Source organism: Cygnus olor, assembly GCF_009769625.2.
Source record: "Cygnus olor isolate bCygOlo1 chromosome W unlocalized genomic scaffold, bCygOlo1.pri.v2 SUPER_W4, whole genome shotgun sequence".
Classification (NCBI taxonomy): Eukaryota; Metazoa; Chordata; class Aves; order Anseriformes; family Anatidae; genus Cygnus; species Cygnus olor.
The window spans coordinates 691345-711952 of record NW_024429075.1 but is presented as its reverse complement, the minus strand read 5'-3'; the positions used below and the strand labels follow the sequence as shown (position 1 = coordinate 711952).

The window sequence follows — 20608 nt, the reverse complement described above, 5'->3', positions numbered from 1 at the left end:
TATAGTTTATTCCCAAATACCTTCTCAGAGATAATTAAAAAACTATAGAGTTCTGAAAAGAGTGACATGCTTGTTCTATATTCTGTAGCTGTATCTTTTCTAGTAAAGGATACTCCAGAATAAGTCTTTGCTTTGAAACCTAATGCATGATTAAAACCAAGCTATGATATAATGAAAGATAGCTACTTACCCTGGGGTTAAAGGCCAGCATCTGAGGATCATTAGGATCAACTACAGAAGGATATGGCTCAAAAATGACAACTTTCCTAGGTGATTCTAATGCAGACCTACACATGGATACTAAAAGATCAACCACCTAGGGATAAAGAAAAATATTTATTCAATATATGTACTTTCATATTGTATCATCCAGTCTGCCTTTTTAACACATTATAGAAATAGCCTATTTCATTACTAACCGTATTACCCAAACCATGATAACCACAGGACATAGTTTTTGACTGAATTTTTTCCATTGATCTCAAAAGGCTTTGAGTCCAGCCCTGGTACATTATTTCAAGTGCATAGGACCGGTATCTGGTTTTAAATGTACTATCATGCCAGATACACTGCCCGTAGTCCTGTTTTCTATTGTGCATCCTAATTCCTGGATGAAAATAATTCTCTAGGGAACTGAAGTCATGCTGGATGTGTGTATCCTTGTGTCGTAGATGCTAGTGAAGAATGCCACTCAAAGAGGAAGGGTTTGTGAATCTGTATCACTGCTGCTCTCCTGAATATTGTAAACATAGAAACACTAGAACAGTGCACTGATTTAACAGTCATTTGCATGTCTCAGACTGGGAAAGCCTCTTCCTTCCTTTCTGCTATATATAACTATAACATGACTTTTAATATTGTCATGATTTTGGCTGGGATAGAGTTAATTTTCTTTGTAGAGGCTCACACAATGCTGTGGTTTGGATTTAGGATGAGAATAATGCTGATAACACACTGATGTTTTTAGTTGTTGCTTAGCAGTGCTTACACAGAGTCAAGGACTTTTCTACTTCTCGTGCTGCTCTGTCAGTGAGGAGGCTGGGGATGCACCAGAAAATGGGAGGAGACACAGCCAGGACAGTTGACCAAAGAGATATTCCATACCATATGACATGATGCTAAGCAATAAAAGCTGGGGGAAAGAAGGAGGAAGGGGGGGGGGGGGGGGGGAAATGTTCAGAGTGAGGGCATTTGTCTTCGCAAGAAACTGTTACTTGTTATGAGCCCTGCTTTCCTGGAAGTGGCTGAACACCTGCCTGCCGATGGGAAGTAGCAAATAAATTCCTTGTTTTCCTTTGCTTGTGCAGGCAGCGTTTGCCTTACCTAGCACAATGTTTTTATCTCAGCCCATGTGTTCTTAAACTTTTACCTTTCCAATTCTCTCCCCCATCCCACGCAGGGAGAGCGAGCAAGTGGCTGTGTCATGCTTAGCTGCCTGCCAAGGTTAAACCACAAAAAATACCTATGTTTTCCAAGATCTCACTGTAAGATCATGTGTGCAGTGTGTACACAGGCATGTATTCACATATGCACATGTAGACACAGACACAACTTAGCAACAAATTTAAGTATAATTGTTTCAAAATATGTAACTCGGAGGTTAAAAACAGACTAAAGCAATCACAAAACAGAGAGAAAGCAGCGTTATGGCAACTGTTTAAATGGCTACATAAAAACATAGCTTTAAATTGGCTCATTTCCCTCTGGTTTCTCTGTGCCTTCTGAAAACATTCTTCTGTAAAAATGGACTTTTCCATGAAAGAAACAAAAAGCTGAGATGAGTTGTACATAGTAGGCATCCCTAGTTCCTCCCACAACTCTAGACAGATCACATCTCATAGAATCATGGAATGGCTTGGGTTGGAAGGGTTCTGAAAGATCATCTAAGTTCCAACCCCCCTACCATGGGCAGAGATGCCACCCACTAGATCAGGTTGCCCAGGGCCTCATCCAACCTGGTCTTAAACACCTCCAGGGATGGGGCATCCACAAGTTGTCTGGGCAACCTGTTCCAGTGCCTCACCACTCAGAGTTAAGAACTTCCTCCTAACAACCAAGCCTCCCCTCTTTTAGTTTAAAACCATTCCCCCTTGTCCTGTCATTATCTGACTGAGCAAAAAGTTGTTCTCCATCTTTTTTATAAGCCCCCTTTAAGTATGGAAAAGCTGCAATGAGGTCACCCCAGAGCCTTCTCTTCTGTATGCTGAACAGCCCCAGCTCTCTCAGCCTTTCTTCATAAGAGAGGTGCTCCAGCCCTCTGATCATCTTCATGGCCCTCCTCTGGACCCACTCAAGCAGGTCCACATCCTTCTTGTGCTGAGGGGCCTCAAACATGGATGCAGTACTCCAAGTGGGGCCTAACAAGGGCAGAGTAGAGGGGGGCAATCACCACTCTTGACCTGCTGGCCACTCCTCTGTTGATGCAGCCCAGGATGCAGTTGGCCTTCTGGGCTGCAGGCGTGCGCTACTGGCTCACGTCGAGCTTTTCATCCACCAGAACTCTCAAGTCTTTCTCTGCAGGGCTGCTCTCAAAGAGTTTTTCACCCAGCCTGTACTCATGTCTGGGATTGCCCTGACCCAGGTGCAGCTTTTTGCACTTGGACTTTCTGAACCTCATTAGGTTCACGTGGGCCCACTTCTCAAGCTTGTCCAGGTCCCTTTGGATGGCATCCCTTCCTTCTGTTGTATCAACCGCACCACTCAGCTTGGTGTCATCTGCAAACTTGCTGAGGATGCACTCGATCCCACTGTCTATGTCGTTGATAAAGATTTTAAACAGTACCGGTCCCAGGACAGACCCCTGAGGGACACCACTCGTCACCGGCATCCACCTGGACATACAGCCATTGACCACCACTCTCTGGATGCGGCCTTCAAGCCAATTCCTAATGCATTGAATGGACCACCCATCAAATCCATCTCTCTCCAATTTGGAGATTGGGATGATATGTGGGACTGCGTCAAAGGCCTTGCAGAAGTCCAGGTAGATGACATCGGTCGGTCTTCCCTTGTTGACTGATGCAGCCACTCCATCATAGAAGGCCACCAGATTGGTCAGTCATGATTTGCCCTTAGTGAAAACATGCTGTCTGTCTCGGATCACCTCCTTGTCTTGCATGTGCCTTGACATTCCTTCCTGGAGGATCTGTTTCATGATCTTTCCTGGCGCAGTGGTGAGACTCACTGGTCTACATGTAGTTCCCCGGGTCCTCCTTTCTACCCTTTTTAAAAAGGGGAGTGATGTTTCCCTTTTTCCAGTCACCAGGGACTTCACCTGACTGCTGGCACTTTTCAAATACAATGGAGAGAGGCTTGGCAACTCCATCAGTCAGTTCCCTCAGGACCCTCAGATGCATGTCATCGGGCCCCATAGACTTGTACTTGTTCGGTTTCATCAGGTGCTCTGAAACCTGCTCTTCACTTACAGTGGAAGGGACTTTGCTCCCCCAGCCCTCATCTACAAGTCTCAGGGAAATGTGAGATGTGGGAAGCCTGACTGGCAGTGAAGACTGAGGCAAAGAAGTTGCTGAGTACCTCAGCCTTCTCCATGTTTGTCATTACCAGTTCTCCCTTCTTGTTTATCAGAGAGGGTACACTCTCCTCGGCCTTTCTTTTCTGGCCAATGTACATATAGAATCCCTTCTTGTTATTCTTTGCATCCCTTGCCAAGCTCAGTTCCATCTATGCATTGGCTTTCCTGATCCCATCCCTGCATATCTGAAGAGCATCCCTGTACACTTCCCAGGCCACGTGTCCCTGCTTCCACTGCCTGTGCATTTCCTTTTTGTGCCTCAATTTGACCAGCAGGTCCTTGCTCAGCCATCCTGGTTGTCTGCCCTCCCTGCTCGCTTTCTTACACATGGGGATGGAGAGTTCTTGCGCTCCAGGGAAAACATCTTTAAAGAGTTGTCAGCTCCTTTGTCCCTGAGGACAGTGTTCCAGGGGATCTCTTCCACTAGGTCTTTAAACAGATGAAAGTTCGCTCTTCGCAAGTTCAGAGTCCTGACTTTGCTCTTTGCCAGGCCCATATTCCTTGAGATCACAAACTCTACCAGGCCGTGGTCACTGCAGCCCAGGCTTCCTCTAATTTTAACCTCTTTAATGAGTTGATCTGCATTGGTAAGCACCAGGTCCAGAAACGTTTCTCCTCTTGTTGGTTAACAAGACCCTTTCTCTGTGTACTCCTCTTCCCCTTAAATATGTAGTTTTGAGACTACCAAGTCATAATTTTATGCTAAATATATTTCTCTTATAATGCTTTCTGTTATTGAAAGATACATGTTTCTTATGTGCAGTATAATCCAAAGCACAATGGGGGATATTCTTATCACCTTGTATCTGTTTAATATCCTGATTTTACAGTCATACTTCCAGTTAACACCTTGTCTCATTGTTGTACCTGTGGGACGTTTCTCCCATGTGCCTTAGAAATTTGTCTTAGATTAGGATGAATCAGCCTTTGGAGGTACTAGGCTGTCTCCTTTGGTTGTAGAGCTTAGACAAGAATTGTCATTTAAACATCAAATTTTAAGATTTTTGGAACTATGTATGATGATTCTCATTGAAAACAACCTGCCCCCCCCATGTGTCCTAAATTTGACATTCTAAAGACATTGCTACCTCTAATCAAGTCATTTATACCTTTTGAAAAAATCATCAGTTTGTCTTTAAAATATGAAATTATATTTGAATAAGAATATTAGGGGAAAAGTATCTACAGTGGTTTGAACTAAGTGAAATTGGATGGCAAGGTTAGATTTATTTTATTTTTAAACTTATTTTTTTAAAGGGAAATGAAAGGATAAACTTGGACATTCTGAATAAGAGTCATCAGAATAATATAGATTTTTAAATACTGATTTTATATTTTTACTAATATTTGAAACGACCCTAGATTTTTTGTTTTCATTCCTTTTTATTTTACTATAGCCCTTACCTCCTTATGTAATATGAAGTATAAAGTCTATTTGTGCTTGTAATATGTGTTGACTGTTGTTCTGCCTTGAGGACCTGAGACTCATTCAATAAGTGCTGAATTCTACCTGCCACTTAACATAGTAAATGTTATTAAAGGATTTTACTAATACCAGGAGCTAATTTCCAGACTCCACCTCTTACCCTTTAAATTTTCTGACACATGAATAGGAATATACCAATGGTAGGACAAGTCTTTAGGAAAATTCAGGGTAATCCTTGGCCATTGGAATTCATACATCAGACACTTAGATGATGAGTATTAGGGATCTTGTATTAAAAAACCCTTAGAAAGAAAACCCAGATATTAGTTAATTCAGTTTGTTCCACTTTCATTTTCCTCATAGGCATAGGTACTGTAATAGTATGGAGAAATAATTGACTAGATTTGGGTTTTCTCCACATCTGGATCCAAGTTCATCTTCTAAGTTTATAGGTTTTTATGAGGAACTTAATTTTATTTTTATTTAGGATACATTTATTCTTAAATAGAATAGTCTTCTCAAAAATAAAATACTCGGGTGCACTACTCCTTTATAAAGTTCTGAAAGTCAGGTTAGGTAGGAAAACTCTCAGATTTTACTCCAGAAAACCTGATATGTCCTTGTTGATTACATACTAAAGAAAGTATATCTTTCTGGGAAAGGGCTTAATTTTGTTTTCAGTTACAAAAGCATAAAATTGGTTTCAGTGACAGCGAGTTCAATTTGGACTACAGTAACTGCATGTAACATTTCATTCAGATTGTCCCATGGCTATTAGAAAATGGGAGATTATTGACAAAAGGTAACGAGTAGTGGCACCTTGACTTACAGAATCATAGAATCATAGAATAGCTTGGGTTGGAAGGGACCTTAAAGATCATCTAGTTCCACCTTCCCTGCCATGGGCAGGGACACCTCCCACTAGATCAGGTTGCTCAAAGCCCCATTGAACATGGCCTTAAACACTTCCAGGGATGGGGCATCCAGCGTGTCGACTGCACAACACAGCTTGGTGTCATCAGCAAACTTGCTGAGGGTGCACTCAATTTCACTGTCCATGTAACTGACAAAGATGTCAAATAGCGCTGTTCCAATACTTACCCCTGAGGAACACCACTCATCACTGATCTCCACCTGGACATTGAGTCATTGACTCTTTGAGTGTGACCATCCAGCCCATTCCTTATCCACCAAGTGGTCCATCCATCACATCCACGTCTCTCTAATTTAGAGACAAGGATATCACGGGGAACAGTGTCAAATGCTTTGCACAAGTCCAAGTAGATGATGTCAGTTGCTCTTCCCTATCCACCAAAGCTGTAATCCTGTCATAGAAGGCCATCAGATTTGTCAGGCATGATCTGCCCTTAGTGAAGGCATGTTGGCTGTCAACATTCATCTCCTTATTTTCCATGTGCCTTAGCATAGTTTCCAGGAGGATCTGCTCCATGATCTTGCCAGGCACAGAGGTGAGACTGACTGGCTTGTAGTTCCCCAGGTCTTCCTTTTTTCCCTTTTTGAAAATGGGGGTTATGTTTCCCCTCTTCCAGTCAGTGGGAACTTCACTGGACTGCCACGACTTCTCAGATATGATGGAGAGTTCTCAGCTGAGATTTTCAATAAGTAAATTTATTAGGTGCCTCATTTAAGGTGTCTTTAATATGTGTGTGTAAAAACTACTTACTTGGAAGAAAGTTTGGCATCAGACAGAATGAATTACCAGTCAAGATACATTTAATATGATGCTGCTCTCTAGTAACAATGATACATTTGTATAATTAAAATTAATGGGAAGAGATACATTCTAAGGTATCAAATTTTAAAAATATTCATTTGTAAGATTACAAATGATATTGGTTGATATTCTGAAAAGGACCATTCAGTTCTTCATAGACTCAGATGACATGACTGCTTTCACCATTACTTCAATGGCATTGCATGTAGTAAAGGCAATAAAGTCTAAATAAAACAGGGTCCTTAAATGACTTGTATGGTCATGAGTTCTTGATTATTCTTTTAAGTTCAACACTATCTCATTTTTCCATAGTGCCAACCGTGGATGTATTTCAGATTGCTACTAAGGAAAGATTTGGGCTGGGACATCAGCTGAAAAAGTAAGTCTGGAAAAGTATAAACCCCTGTTTTTAGGTAAATATTATATACTCTTTAGTTCCTGGTCCATGTCAAGTAGGATAAAATTCACAGGTTTTCAGTCTGGTTGAATCAAAGTGTTTTGTACTTGTTTTTCTTTAAATAAAAAAATAACAATTTTTACCTCTTTAAGTTTAGTTTTGACAGTTGTTGAGGAGAACCAGATTTGTTCTGCCTGCCATGGCTTTCTGTTACTTTATTGCCATTTAGAAAGTATGCTACAAAAGTTTGAAAAAGCTGTAGCTAAGAGCATTTGATTTCATGTTTCTGCTTAGATTGTGAAGCCTCTGTAGCAGGAATCTTTTTGAGCAATTTTTTGAGAATCTTTTTGAGCATAAGGGGGCAATGCTTTCAAGGCGTCCTCTACGATGAACTACAGTAATTAGGCCACCCAAGTTTTGAGGATGAGATGGAAGAATAGTAGAGAAAAATTAGCAGTTTCATATGTTCATGATAAAATTTAATTTAATAAAATTTTGCTGAGTCTGGACTCAGCTGGACTCGCTCCAGGAGCTCCATGTCCCTCTTGTACTGGGGAGCCCGGAACTAGATACAGTACTCCAGGTGAGGCCTCACCAGGGCTCAGTAGAGGGGGAGGATCAACTCATAATGAAATGGAAAAGGAACTGTGCTGCAGTGAGTCATACTGTTCCCATTCATCTCCTCTGCTCCTTTAGTATGAATGGACAATTTTCTCTACCTGTTAAAAAACATTCTGTTAGTTTCAGCTACTAAATATTTCACGTGTAATGAAAACTTAAGTTTTTAAAATAATCATTCCTTTCTCCATGGTGCTCTGATTTCTTTCCAGTTTATAATAGCTACAAGTGTGATGAATGTTTCAAAATAGGGCATCTTCATTATCATTTCCAAAGGAAACTAGGAATGTGCATACACAGCTAGGTCAGGCAACCAGGCCTGCAACCTTGCAAATGTATTACCATAAAACTGAGCCTGAGTTCATGCACAGGCAATTCTTCACTTCCAGATGCAAAACACTTCTAGAGCAGAGTTGTTTGAGTCCCCAGATCTTTTAATACAGTGATCCAAAGATGTCTTGCTTTATTATTTCCACGGTGGGAATTTGTTTTAAAATTGGCACAGTTCTTATTAGAACAGCATCCCAAAGCCTTCCTTTAAAACAGCTGTCAATTCCTATACTGTTTCTCACCATGATACCAGAAGATTGCTTTAACCTGGGGAAAACGTGCATAGATTAGGTTCAATTTATTCCCCGATTACCCCCGAAATCATTGTTTTGAGAGGAACATAGATCAGCCGAAACTGGGAGATAAGTCTAAAGCAAATATTATAATACAGACTTCTGTACATGTTTCTTGGTAATAGAGAGTGCTGTGAATCTAGTAAATGTCCTTATAGCTGGGTGTAAACTTCTCCTGCCTAACAGGGAGTACTGAAGTACCTAAATTAGGATTTAAATATTTTCAAGGAGGAAAAAATGACACTTCTTTGTGGGAAAGGAATTCGCAGGTGGCTTTGCGCTGTTTCACACATCCCTGAATTAGAGATAATGAGGAAACAAGCAGTAGAAACGAAAACTTGAGCAAGGTCGAGATAAAGTAAATTGACTACAGTGTTAAAGATGAGCTTTGGGCAGTGGCCAATTGCTGGCTGGCTCGAGGCACGTGTCAGAGGGTCTCTAACCAATTGTATGACAGATTCGGGTGCGTGGACAGCGCGTGGGGCTACAGGGAAAGTATATGTAGTAGTGAAAAAGGGCAATAAATGGTCTCCTGTTCAAGAGCCATCAGGAGTCCGTGTCGTGCATCCCTTCACTTCTTGATGACAAATCTCTCTTACGACATCAGTCTCTCAGTGCCTCTCTCCCACCACAGATTCTCTACAGGGAGTCTGAACTACCAAAAAAATCAGGCATTTAATTTTCAGGAATTTTGACTATGACTAAAATAAGGCAAAGTGAGGTTGGACTTGAAAGAAGGAGCCATGAGAATACTGGCAGTGACAAAGTAGGGGTGTCTACCTTAGGAAACTAGCTGAAAACACAGTGGGGGGAAAAAATGTGATTTCTAATAATGGGAACCTATATTTAGGATTCTTCAATACACAAAATGATTTCGAGACTTGGAGGAAGATTCATCTGATGAAATGCAGAGATTCAGAGTGTGAACACCTACATCTTAATAGTCAGCCTAGGCCCTCTTTATAATCAGTGGAGAAAATAACTACGGTGCTGATAATCTATACCGTGATTCACATCTGTCTTGGTTTTGGCTGGGACAGAGTTAGTTTTCTTCCTAGTATCTGGTATATCTTGTGTTTTGGATTTAGGATGGGAATAATGCTGATAAATACACTGATGTTTGAGTTGTTGCTGAGCAGTGTTTACACAGAGCCAAGGACTTTTCAGCTTCTCATACTGCCCTGCCAGCAAGGATGATGGAAGTGCACAAGAAGCTGGGAGGGGACAGAACCAGGACAGCTAACCCAAAACGGCCAAAGGAATATTCCATACCCTATGATGTCATGCTGAACAAGAAAACTGGGGGAGTTGGACACTGCTCAGGGACAGGCTAGGCATCGGTCAGTGGGTGGTGATGCATTGTGCATCCCTTTTTTTGTATATATCATTATCATTAACAATTTTCCTTTCTTTTTTGGTCCTATTAAGCTGTCTTCACCTCAAGCCATAAGCTTTTACTTTTTTTCCTGATTCTCTCTCTCCCCCATCCCCCTGTGTGTGTTGGGAGTGAGCAAATAACTGCCTGCCAGGTTAAACCACAACAGTCCTTTGGATGCCCAAAACCGACAGCTCTGCCCAGAACATGTTAAAACAAGATTTGTTACAAGCATTATATTATTTTAATAGGTGCTGGTCACAATGTTGTTTTATTCATTTACAGTGTTGTTTTATGTTTTCAAGGTTGTTTTTTATTAATTCCTTTCTTTTTGTATAACATCTCAGGGGGCTGGCCTAAGTTTGTTTATGGTTTTGCCATTTTTTATATAGCATGTGTTCATATTACACCAACCATGAACTTAATCTGGTATTTGTACTCAGTATGGCCATCATTTTTGCACTTCAGGAACCTTACTGTGAAAACTATTAACAAATACACTCTTTATTCTAGGCGACTTAAAATACGTTTTGAAATTTTTGAATATCCTTGGGATGTTCAAACCAGCATGATCCTATTGCTATGTCTCTTGAATGTGTTTCAGTTTTTTTCTAAGGTTAGACAACTATTCAAAAATACCACCTAGACATCTGCCCTGAAGCAGGATGGTTATGGGTGGCAAGGTGAGTGAGAAGATATGGGCAGGTGTCCTGGTTATAACTGAGACAGAGTTAATTTTCTTCCTACTAGCAGTCCGTGCCATGGACTGATCCAGACTACACTGGAACAGGGGGAAGCTCCTGAACACCTGCAGTACATTGACGACATCTTCGTGTGGGGTGACACAGCAGAGGAAGTTTTTCAGAAAGGGAGGAAAACAGTCCAAATTCTTCTGAAGGCCGGTTTTGCCATAAAACAAAATAAGGTCAAAGGACCTGCACAGGAGATCCAGTTCTGAGGGATAAAATGGTAAGGTGGATGTCGTCAGATTCCTATGGATGTGATCAACAAAATAACAGCTGTCTCCACCAACTAGCAAACAAGAAGCACAAGCTTTCTTAGGCATTTTGGAGAAAGCATATTCCAAATTACAGTCCAATTGTAAGCACTGTCCATCAAGCGATCCAGAAGATCGCTTGATGGAGAGTGCTTACATTTCAAATGGGGCCTAAATGTACTGAATTCTTTCTGCAACCAGGAAAGGGAGCTCAAAAAGATCAGATGTAATGAGCTGGGTGTGATGCTATTAGCAGAGTCAGGCTCAGCAAAATTTAGCCACCTCAGTCCAATAGGACAATCAACAGAAGCGTTCATCTACCTCTTCTGTTCAGAAAGACTGGTTAGGCACTGGAATGGGTTGCCCAGGGAGGTGGTGGAGTCACTGTCCCTGGGGGTGTTTAAGGAAAGGTTGGATGTGGTACTTAGGGATATGGTTTAGTGGGTAATATTGGTGGTAGGGGGGATGGGTGGATCAGATGACCTTGGAGCTGTTTTCCAACCTTAATGATTCTATAATTCTATGATTTCTGGGGGCTAGTTTAAGGTTATTATTTTGCTGTAATGTGTAACATTGGCTTATGATATGATAAAATTATTAGTCATAAGACTAATTTTGTATTTGTACTCAGCATTGCCATCAACTTCGGAAACCCTATCTCAGCAACTATTAATAATTACACCTTTCACCTTTTCTCCTCAGGGAGCCAGTCTGTGGGGGGAACAAGGGGGGATACTTTTTCCCACTTCTGCACACTCCCTTCCTCCTTAACCTCCCCCTTCTCATCCAGGAAAGTTCGGATAGCTCTTCAAAACTTTGAATATCCTTGGGATGTTCAAACCAGCACGTTCTTATTGTTATGTCTCCTGAATGTGCTTCAGGTTTTGTCTAAGGTTAAACAATTCTTAGGAATATCATCCAGAGATCTGTCCTGAGGCAGGATAGTTATGAGTGGCAGGGAGTGTGGGAGGATATGGACATGCACCTAGAGCAGCGGGCGCCTCCAATGTTTTGGAACTTCACCCCTGAACAACTGCAAAATCCTAAAAAACTGGCAGAACTTTGAAAAATGTGTGTCATCACCCTGGCAATTCCAAAGAGACGCAAATCACTGCAACGTGCTAGGGCTTGTCCTATGCTTACTGAGCTGCAATCAACACCACTCCAACCCTTGTGACAGGCCCTGCAGCCGTTCCAACCTCTGTGTCGGGCCCTGAGGACACTCCAACCCCTGTGATGGGCCCCATGGTTGGGCCTGAGTACCAACTTGTGCCAGTATCAGTCACCCCTATATGCAAGATGAAACAATGGATGAGAAAGTCAGGTCACTTAGAAAGGAGAGGAACTCCTACTCAGACTGGGGAATAAGAAGAAGACAAGGCACGCTACTCTGAAGTGGATGGGCCAGCAGAGGAACAGGAAGACAAAGAGGAAGATATCATAAAAGCATCAATAACTACCCGATGCCTATCCCAGCGTGAGCGACGAGATGTGCAAAAAGATTTCAGTCATTGTCCAGGTGAGCACCTTGTCACCTGGCTGCTCCGGTGCTGGGACACCGGAGCCAATAGTCTGGAATTAGAGGGCAGGGAAGCCAGGAGGCTGGGATCCCTCGTCAGGGAAGTGGTCATTGACAAAGCAATTGGAAAAGGAGCACAAGTCTTCACCCTCTGGAGGCGTCTCCTGTCAGGTGTGAAGGAAAGGTATCCCTTCAAGGAAGATCTTGTATGTCAATCAAGCAAGTGGACCACCATGGAGAGGGGAATCCAGTACCTGAGGGAATTCGCCATACAGGAAGTCATTTATGATGATCTAGACAACAAACAGATATCCAGAGATCCAGATGAAGTCAAGTGTACACAACCCATGTGACAGAAGTTTGTATGGAGTGCACCATCATATGCCAGCTCATTGGCAGTAATGACCTGGAAAGACCATGAGGAACCCGCAGTGGATGAATTGAATAGACAACTCCGGCAGTACGAAGAAAGTCTCTCCTCTTCCCCACAGGCCTGAGTCTTGGCTGTGGAGAAACTTTCTCAAGAAGTCCACCAAATTAAATAGAATATATCTTCCTCGCTGGGAGAGAACATATCTTCCCATGCTGGGGGTGCACACGAAGCTGGGAGGGGACAGAACCAGGACATCTGACACAAACTGGCCAAAGGGATATTCCATAGCACATGATACCATGCTTAACAATAAAACTTGGGGGGGGGGGGGGGTGGGGGGGGGGTGGGGGGTGGTGTGGTTGGTGCCTCTGCTCAGGGTCTGGTTGGGCACCAGTCAGCAGGTGGTGAGCAATTGCATTGTGCAGCAATTGCTTTGTATATTCTTTTATCATAATAATATTTTCCCTTCTTTTTCTGTCCTATCAAACTGCCTTTCTTCATTTCAACCAACGAGTTTTACTTTTTTAAAAAAAAAAAACTCTCCCCCATCCCCCTGCGTAAGGGAGGAGTGAGTTAACAGCTGCACAGTGATTAGCAGGTTGAAGGCTGCGCAGGTTAAATCAGAACAACATCATCCTAAACTAACGTCAAAAGTCACTCAATTTAATCAAACCCTAAATGTACTGAATTCTTTCTGCAACCAGGAAAGGGAGCTCAAATAGATCAGATGCAATGAGCTGGGTGTGATGCTATTAGCAGAGTGAGGCTCAGTAAAATTTAGCCACCTCAGTCCAAAAGGACAATTAACAGAAGCATTCATCTACCTCTTAAGCACCATTAAGGTTCTAATCTCTTCAGTACTCTTCAGCAAAGCTCAGTAGATGAGGAGGTGCTCTAGAAATCTAGAACAAGCTCTGCATGTCTCTGTGAGACCTATATAAAAACATAGCGTGAGAGTTAACCAGGACCATCTCTCCTGTCAGCTGTATTTGAAAAGTGAAGTGAGAGCTACTTGTTTGTACATTCAGAAATTAAAAGTCCAGCTCAACAGAAAGACATAATTGAGGCCTTCAGAGAACTTCAGGCTGGGGAAGAGATGGGGTTTCATCAGCACACCTCTCTACATTTACAAATTTGCATGGGTATCCCAGTGTGTGGCACGTTAGATGTTGCAAATGTAGACATCCAACTGTCTTCAGACATCAGATGAAGAGCTGATGTTCAGATCCCAAAGTTATATTCTAAAGTGAAAAAGCTTATGTACACTGCCCCAAGTTTCTTCCTTTGAGGAAACTTCCAAAGGCAGTCTTCAGACACTTTGCTAAATAATTTATTTCCAGTGGCTAGACTCACTAGTGCTAGTTAAAGTTAACTGAACGCAATATTTGCTCTTCCAAAAAACATGTTGCTTACGTAGAAATGCATAGTCAGTGACATATGCTTCGGTAATCAGAGAAAAATGGCCTTTTTCAGATCTTATGGAAAAGTGCATTTTAACTTTTGACTTTACTGAAGTCCTGTAACTATTGTAAACCAAGGTTAAACGGTGATTTAGAAACATAGTTTAATATACTTTGTTTTAAGGCGCATACAAAATCATGAAAGAAAACAAGTAATTATATGGTTATAACTACATTAATAACTGAACTTAGGGAGCAAGCCTGTATTAAATTCCTGATCCTTGAGAAGAGAGGAAAAAAACACTATGTAGCAACATCAATAGGGACTTTCCCACTGTTAATAATAAAAACAACAGATGTACAGTGGATAGCTGTATCCCATCAGTATGAACAGGAAGTAGCTTATTAATTGCATGAGAGTAGTAACAGTTCATTAGGTAAATAAATTAGGTAAATAAATGGGAATTATCTCCAAATAACAATGGCTCCCTTTATTAGGGACCCATTTGACCTAGTTGAATACAACAGAACAAGAAATCAGGGTTACTCTAATTGCATGGAAGGAAAACAGTAGAAGCACCTTATTAGTAACATCTGAAAATGTCATGCATAAAACAGTGTATTTACAGCTATGAGTACACAAATAAGTGCTACTTACCAAAGAGTACTCATATGGGGAATACAAGTCCAAATAAATTCTCAAAGAGACTGAGAAAACTACACATGCTATAGAAAGTCAGACATGTAATGAGGATTAAATAAGCTTACCTGAGCCCCAGTTGCAATTTCATCCGCAGCTTCATTCATCACTCCTAATGTTTGGAAAGCAAATACACAGAGCTCCCGTTCACAAACAGTAGGCTAAACAGAAAAAGAAAGTTAATTATATTTTTGTCCTAGTTTGGGGTTATTGGTTTTACCATTAAATACCTACAACAAAAAATATTTAATGGTAACTATGTTCTCCAGATATAAACTGCAACATTCATTTCAGATTATGAATACATGTCAATTATTGAGGAAGATACATTAGAGGAGCATCTTAATAATCTGCAGAACAAGTGTTAAGAACTCTAAAACTTGTAAGTACTCATAAAGGCTAAACTTAAAAGAAATCCAAACAGATTACAACACCAAAATTACAGACATAGTACCCAAACATCCATCTAAACTGTCCTATCAGATTGAAAATATCTTACAGAACTAAAACTCATAGAGAACAAATCCAGAATGTAACGGTGGCACATCCACTCCATATATGCAGGGTTATTATTTGCAGTTTGTTATTTCACTATTGAGAACACACTTAAAAATCTGATCCAGAAGACAAAATATTGAAGAAGCTACATTTAATTTTTAAAACTAATTTAACAATGTATTTGTAAACTTTAAGACAATGCATTATATGAATAGAATAAACATTGCATCTGTGAAGGCTACGTTATTTTTATAAATAAAGGAGCTTGAAGCCTTTTTTATGATTTAAAAAAAAAAGTTTGCTGTTGAAACCTTTTTTATTTTGCCTATCTTCAAAAAAAATCAATTCACAATGCCATCACAACAATTACATAAAAATATATTTAAATTTCTGAATCAAATAATAGCAGAATCAAATAGATCACAGTTTTAAGTAAAGAGAACAGGCATTTCTTTATATGCTTTCTAATTGGTTACACCCCTTACAGCAACTTCACACTTATTTACTGAAAGATAATTAGGAGATCAACTTTTTAAAGGCTCAAGCAATGAATCATACAAAGTGAATTGTTATAAGTATTCAAAACAAACAAACAGTTGAAACAAATATAAGAAAGATAAATAAATTAAAATCTTCCTTAAAATTGACCCCAATAAACATAGCTTTTTATTGCAGTGCTGAAAAAAAAAAATCTTTGGATGCTTTTATAACTAAAAATTCTGAGTCTAGTTACCATGATAATCACTAAAGAATTTGCAGCAGTATGTTTGGAAGTTCAAGCCAATGTGTCTAATAAGCACTTGCAGAAATAATTTTTTTAAAAAATGTATCAAGCACACAAACCAAACATAAAATTTAGTTGAATTCCATCTCAGGAAACAGCTTTGTCAGTAATAGGTATACTGCTGTATTTGTAGTCATTTGTTTCATAGCCTTTAAAATATGCACTTGGTTTTCAAAGATTCTAAACTTTCATAAACATCTGAAATGTACTGCATTGACATATTCTCACATTAATTTCTTTACAAGTGCTATCATCTTTCAAGTCTAATAGTGTGTCATCCATTTTATTTATTTTATCTGTTACATTCCATTAGGCAGCAGATGAAGCCTAACATGATCCAATTCACCGTGCCATTGCAAACTAGACAAAAATAGCGCACTAGACAAAAATCAAAAATTTTATGAAACTTTATGCCTCCTGAATATTTTTTAGAATAAAAGCTTCACAAGACAATACTTATAAAATAATATTTTAAGGAATGCAAAGAGCAAAGGACCACAGTCTAGTGGTATGTACTTCAATATTCAGACAATACATTTACAGAAAATACCTCAAAATTGAACACAAAAGCTCCAAAAGCATTCACTAGAACCTCATATTCTAGTGGGATATAATATATAATAAATTACATGATAATAAAACCAGAAGAACTACTTTGCTAACTTTGTCAATCTCTTTCAAAACACAAGGGAAAAAAAATCCCAGTAATGGAAATGGGTTTCATCAAACTCATTTCTTTCTGAGAAACAAACACTTCAGGAAGCCACGTGGTTCTGATGTACAAAATTCTAAAAAATAATAAACAACATTTACAGATTACGCTCTTTTTTTTTTTTTATCTTGGTATTTTTTAAAAAAGTAAATTATTGTAGTGGGTTTACGTGGCAAGGTTATGGTAATGGGGGGCTGCAGGGGTGGCTTCTGTAAGAAGAATACAGAACCTACCCCATGTCAGATAAGAGCCAGTTTCAGCTGGCTCCAAAGGGACTTGACACAGCCCAGAGACGAGCCAATAAGCGATGCCGTTTGCAGCTCTGTGAGAGTATATTCAAGAAAGGGGACAAATACAACAGCTGCACAACAGCATCTGGGAGAGTGAGGAGTGAGAAAGAGCCTTGCAGACACCAAGGTCGGTGAAAGACGGGGAGGAGGTGCTCCGGGCACCGGAGCAGAAGTTCCCCTGTGGCCTGTGGAGAGGACCATGGTGGAGTAGGCTATCCCCCTTCAGCCCATGGTGTACCACGGTGGAGAAGATTTCCATGCTGCAGCCTGTGGAGAACCCCTGCTGGATCAGACTCCAGGCCGGACCTGTAGCCCGTGGAGAGGGGACCACGCAGGAGCAGGTGACCTGGCAGGAGCTGTTGTCCATGGGAGACCCAGGTTGGAGCAGTGTGCTCCTGAAAGATGGACCCCGTGGTACAGACTCATATTTGGAGTAGTTCTTGAAGAGCTTCTGCCTGTGGGAAGTCCACGCAGGATCAGTTCAGGAAGGACAGCATCCCGTGGAAGGGACCCCACATTGGAGCAGGGGAAGGGAGTGATCGTGAAGGAGCGGCAGAGACGAAGTGCTCTAGACTGACCGCAACCCCCATTCCCCTGTTCCCCTGCGCCACTCAGAGGTGGAAGAGGGTGGATGGGGGGAAGGCGGTTTTTAGTTTTTCTTTGTTTCTCACTGCTATAGCTTGTTAGTAATAGGCAATAAATGTCTCTAATCTCCCTATGCTGAGTCTGTTTTGCCAGTGACGATAATTGTTGAGTGATCTCCCTGTGCTTATCTCAACCCGTGAGCCCTTTGTCATCATATTTTCACTCCCTATTCCTTTGAGAAGGGGGAGTGAGCTAGGTGGTGGAGGTGGTAAAGTTTAGCTAACCATCTGTGTGAAACCACCACACTGACTCAAAGAAAAATTATTGATATCCAGAGGGGTTTTTTTATTTTTTTTTGTCATCTTATTAAATACATTCTTGAAATTTTTTATCCTGTATTTTGTCCTTGTCTGTTACATATTTTAAATCCATTCAATTATGTTCTTTTACCAATGGGTTTAGCATTGGTAAATAAGGAAATCTGGAAGGCAGTAAGATAGACATTAACTACACTTCTTAAATTATACTATGTATGAGCAAAATATGAAAATATATTTATATTGTACTTATTATAATCAGATCCTTAAACATAATAACCACTTTTGTTAATGACTCGTTATCTCATTAAATTTAAATGTTTGTAATAAAAGTAATTATTACATGCTGAATTCCCAAAACAAGATATTTCTCTAGTATTATATCAGCAAAACTGTTATTAAATTATTAAATATATATTATAGTTATTAAAATAATTATTTCTTCCCTAGAATATTATTACCAGCTCTAGAGTAAAATAAAGAATTTCATACAGTATTAAACAAATGTTAAAACCCTTTTAATTTAGAACCAAATAATGTTGAAGTTTCTTTACTACCTTATATCTGCTTTGCAAGATATGTTTTTTTAGCTAGATGAACCAAATCATATGGTTGAAAAGAACTTTTGGAGAATAGTTGAGACAGGGAACAAGATAAAGGATGTTGATTCCATAGGTCTTAGCCAGCACAATTGTATGTTAACCACAAGGACAGGACAACCCCAAAGATAAGGGAGTAAAAGACTGTATGCATAGATAATGGAACCAGCAAGAACTGGCTTGACTGCTGAAGTCTGTCAAAGAAAGGAAAGGTCAGAAGTTTAGCAGTGAGGAAGACTTCTGGCCTTCATCAAAAGACCACCAGAGTACGCCAGACGACCACCCAAGGACTCCAGTACGCATGTGAATAGGGGCGGGAACCTACATTAATGGTTCTTCGGAGACCTGATGAATAAGCAAGATGCTTACAGGAAATGAAATGAATATGTATCTAAATTCTGTGACAACAAGCAACGATCAGGAATTAGAAGGGAGGAAAAAAAGACCTTTCTAATGAGTGAAATGACTTAATTTTGTCATCTTAAAATAATAATAATAATGTGAAATATAATATATGCACAAGATTGTGTTCCTGGTTAAGACAGAACTGATTGACATGGCTTTGGCTGGGATAGAGTTAATTTTCTTCATAGTGGCTTGTATGATGCTGTGTTTTGAATTTTTGATGAAAATACTGGTGATAGTGTTAGTGTTGGGGAAAACCAAATGGATGTCTTAATGTTTCTTAGGTGACGGGTCATAAAATATAGATAAGCGATATCAAATGCATTTACATTATCAAATTTATCTATACTAAGATATTTAGGGAGTATACCGAACAGTCAAATGAATCCTTGAAAGGGACCCCTGTGAGAGAACAGGTACAACCTGACCTTTGATAAGAACCTGAAAATGCTGAAATGAGTTGAACCAGAACCAAGGAGCGGAGAGAGCATGCGTCGAGTGAGAAAGGTGAAAAGTTTAACAGAGAGGAAGACTCCTTACTTCATCTGGACGACCACCTGGACGACCACCAGAGAGCACCACGCATGTGCAAATGGGAGGAGAGCTAATTGGAATGGAATGCGAGGCTGATGTTGCAACCTGTAATGAATATGTATACCTTACGTAATATTGAATGTATAAATAACGATCGGGATGTAACGGGACTGGAAGCCAGATTTGGGCACCTGCCCCGGCTTCCAGTGCTGAATAAAGCACCTTCATATAATCACTTGGTGGTTATATGGTTGCCGACCAAAGACTGACCAAAGGGATATTCCACACCATATGACATCATGCTGAACAATAAAAGCTGGGGAAAAGAAGGAGGAAGAAGGGGATGTTCAGAGTGATGGTATTTGTCTTTCCAAGAAACTGTTACTCATGATGAGCCCTGCTTTCCTGGAAGTGGTTGAACACCTGCCTGCTGATGGGAAGTAGAGAATGAATTCCTTGTTTTGCTTTGCTTGTGCATGTGGCTTTTACTTTATTTAGTAAACTGTCTTTATCTCAGCCCATGAGTTCTCACACTTTTACCTTTCCAATTCTTTCCTCCATCCCACCTGGGGAGAGTGAGTGAGGAGCTGTGTGGTACTTAGCTGCCTGCTGGGGTTATGTTTATTTCCAATACTGAATCTAATATGTTAATTGGACAGAAATCAGGATAATTTAACTATTTTAACTATTATTTAATCCTTGTGAATGAGATACCAACTGCTTGAAAAATGTCATAAAAAACATTCCAAAATCAGTTTTTGAAGCAGTTCAAGTCTAGGGAGGAAAATCTGGCCATTAATTACAAACAAATAATAGCCCAAGTCTCACTGATCTAAACAAAAAGTGTGTTAAGAATAAATTCAAAGACAGTAACACAAGGCACACTCTAATGATTCAAATGAGAAGACTTACTGTTTTCAGGATGCTTACCGTGTCTGCCTTTTCCCTGTCTCCTTAGCACAAAACCTATGTCTGACCTTGTGCTTCCCACTGTTTTTCAAAGCTGAGCAAAGAGCAACTTCAGAAGAGACTGGCTGTAGAGCTCTTGAGAGCTGTGCAGAATAGGTCGTCTTTCAGGAGGAAGCAGCCTCTTTCTCTATGATTCTTTACATAAAAAAAAAAGGAGCTGTTTGGATGTAACGGCTGCAGTCCCAACTCTCACTAATTCTTCTGAGGCTGTTTCTCAATC

The 20608-nt window shown here is 40.3% G+C and overlaps 1 protein-coding gene across 2 annotated transcripts in view; it reads right to left on the bottom strand.

Annotated features, from left to right (window-relative positions):
• LOC121062963 (protein mono-ADP-ribosyltransferase PARP8-like) overlaps window positions 1–20608 on the bottom strand; it is a 149552-nt gene that overhangs the window by 31950 nt on the left and 96994 nt on the right. The window contains exons 15-16 of one of the 2 annotated variants that reach the window (XM_040543264.1): window positions 14764–14856; window positions 191–316 (exon numbers count right to left, since the gene is read on the bottom strand). In XM_040543264.1, coding sequence (XP_040399198.1) covers window positions 191–316; window positions 14764–14856 — 219 coding nt within the window. The remainder of the gene's footprint in view (window positions 1–190; window positions 317–14763; window positions 14857–20608) is intronic. The other variant, XM_040543263.1, reaches the window with a different exon arrangement.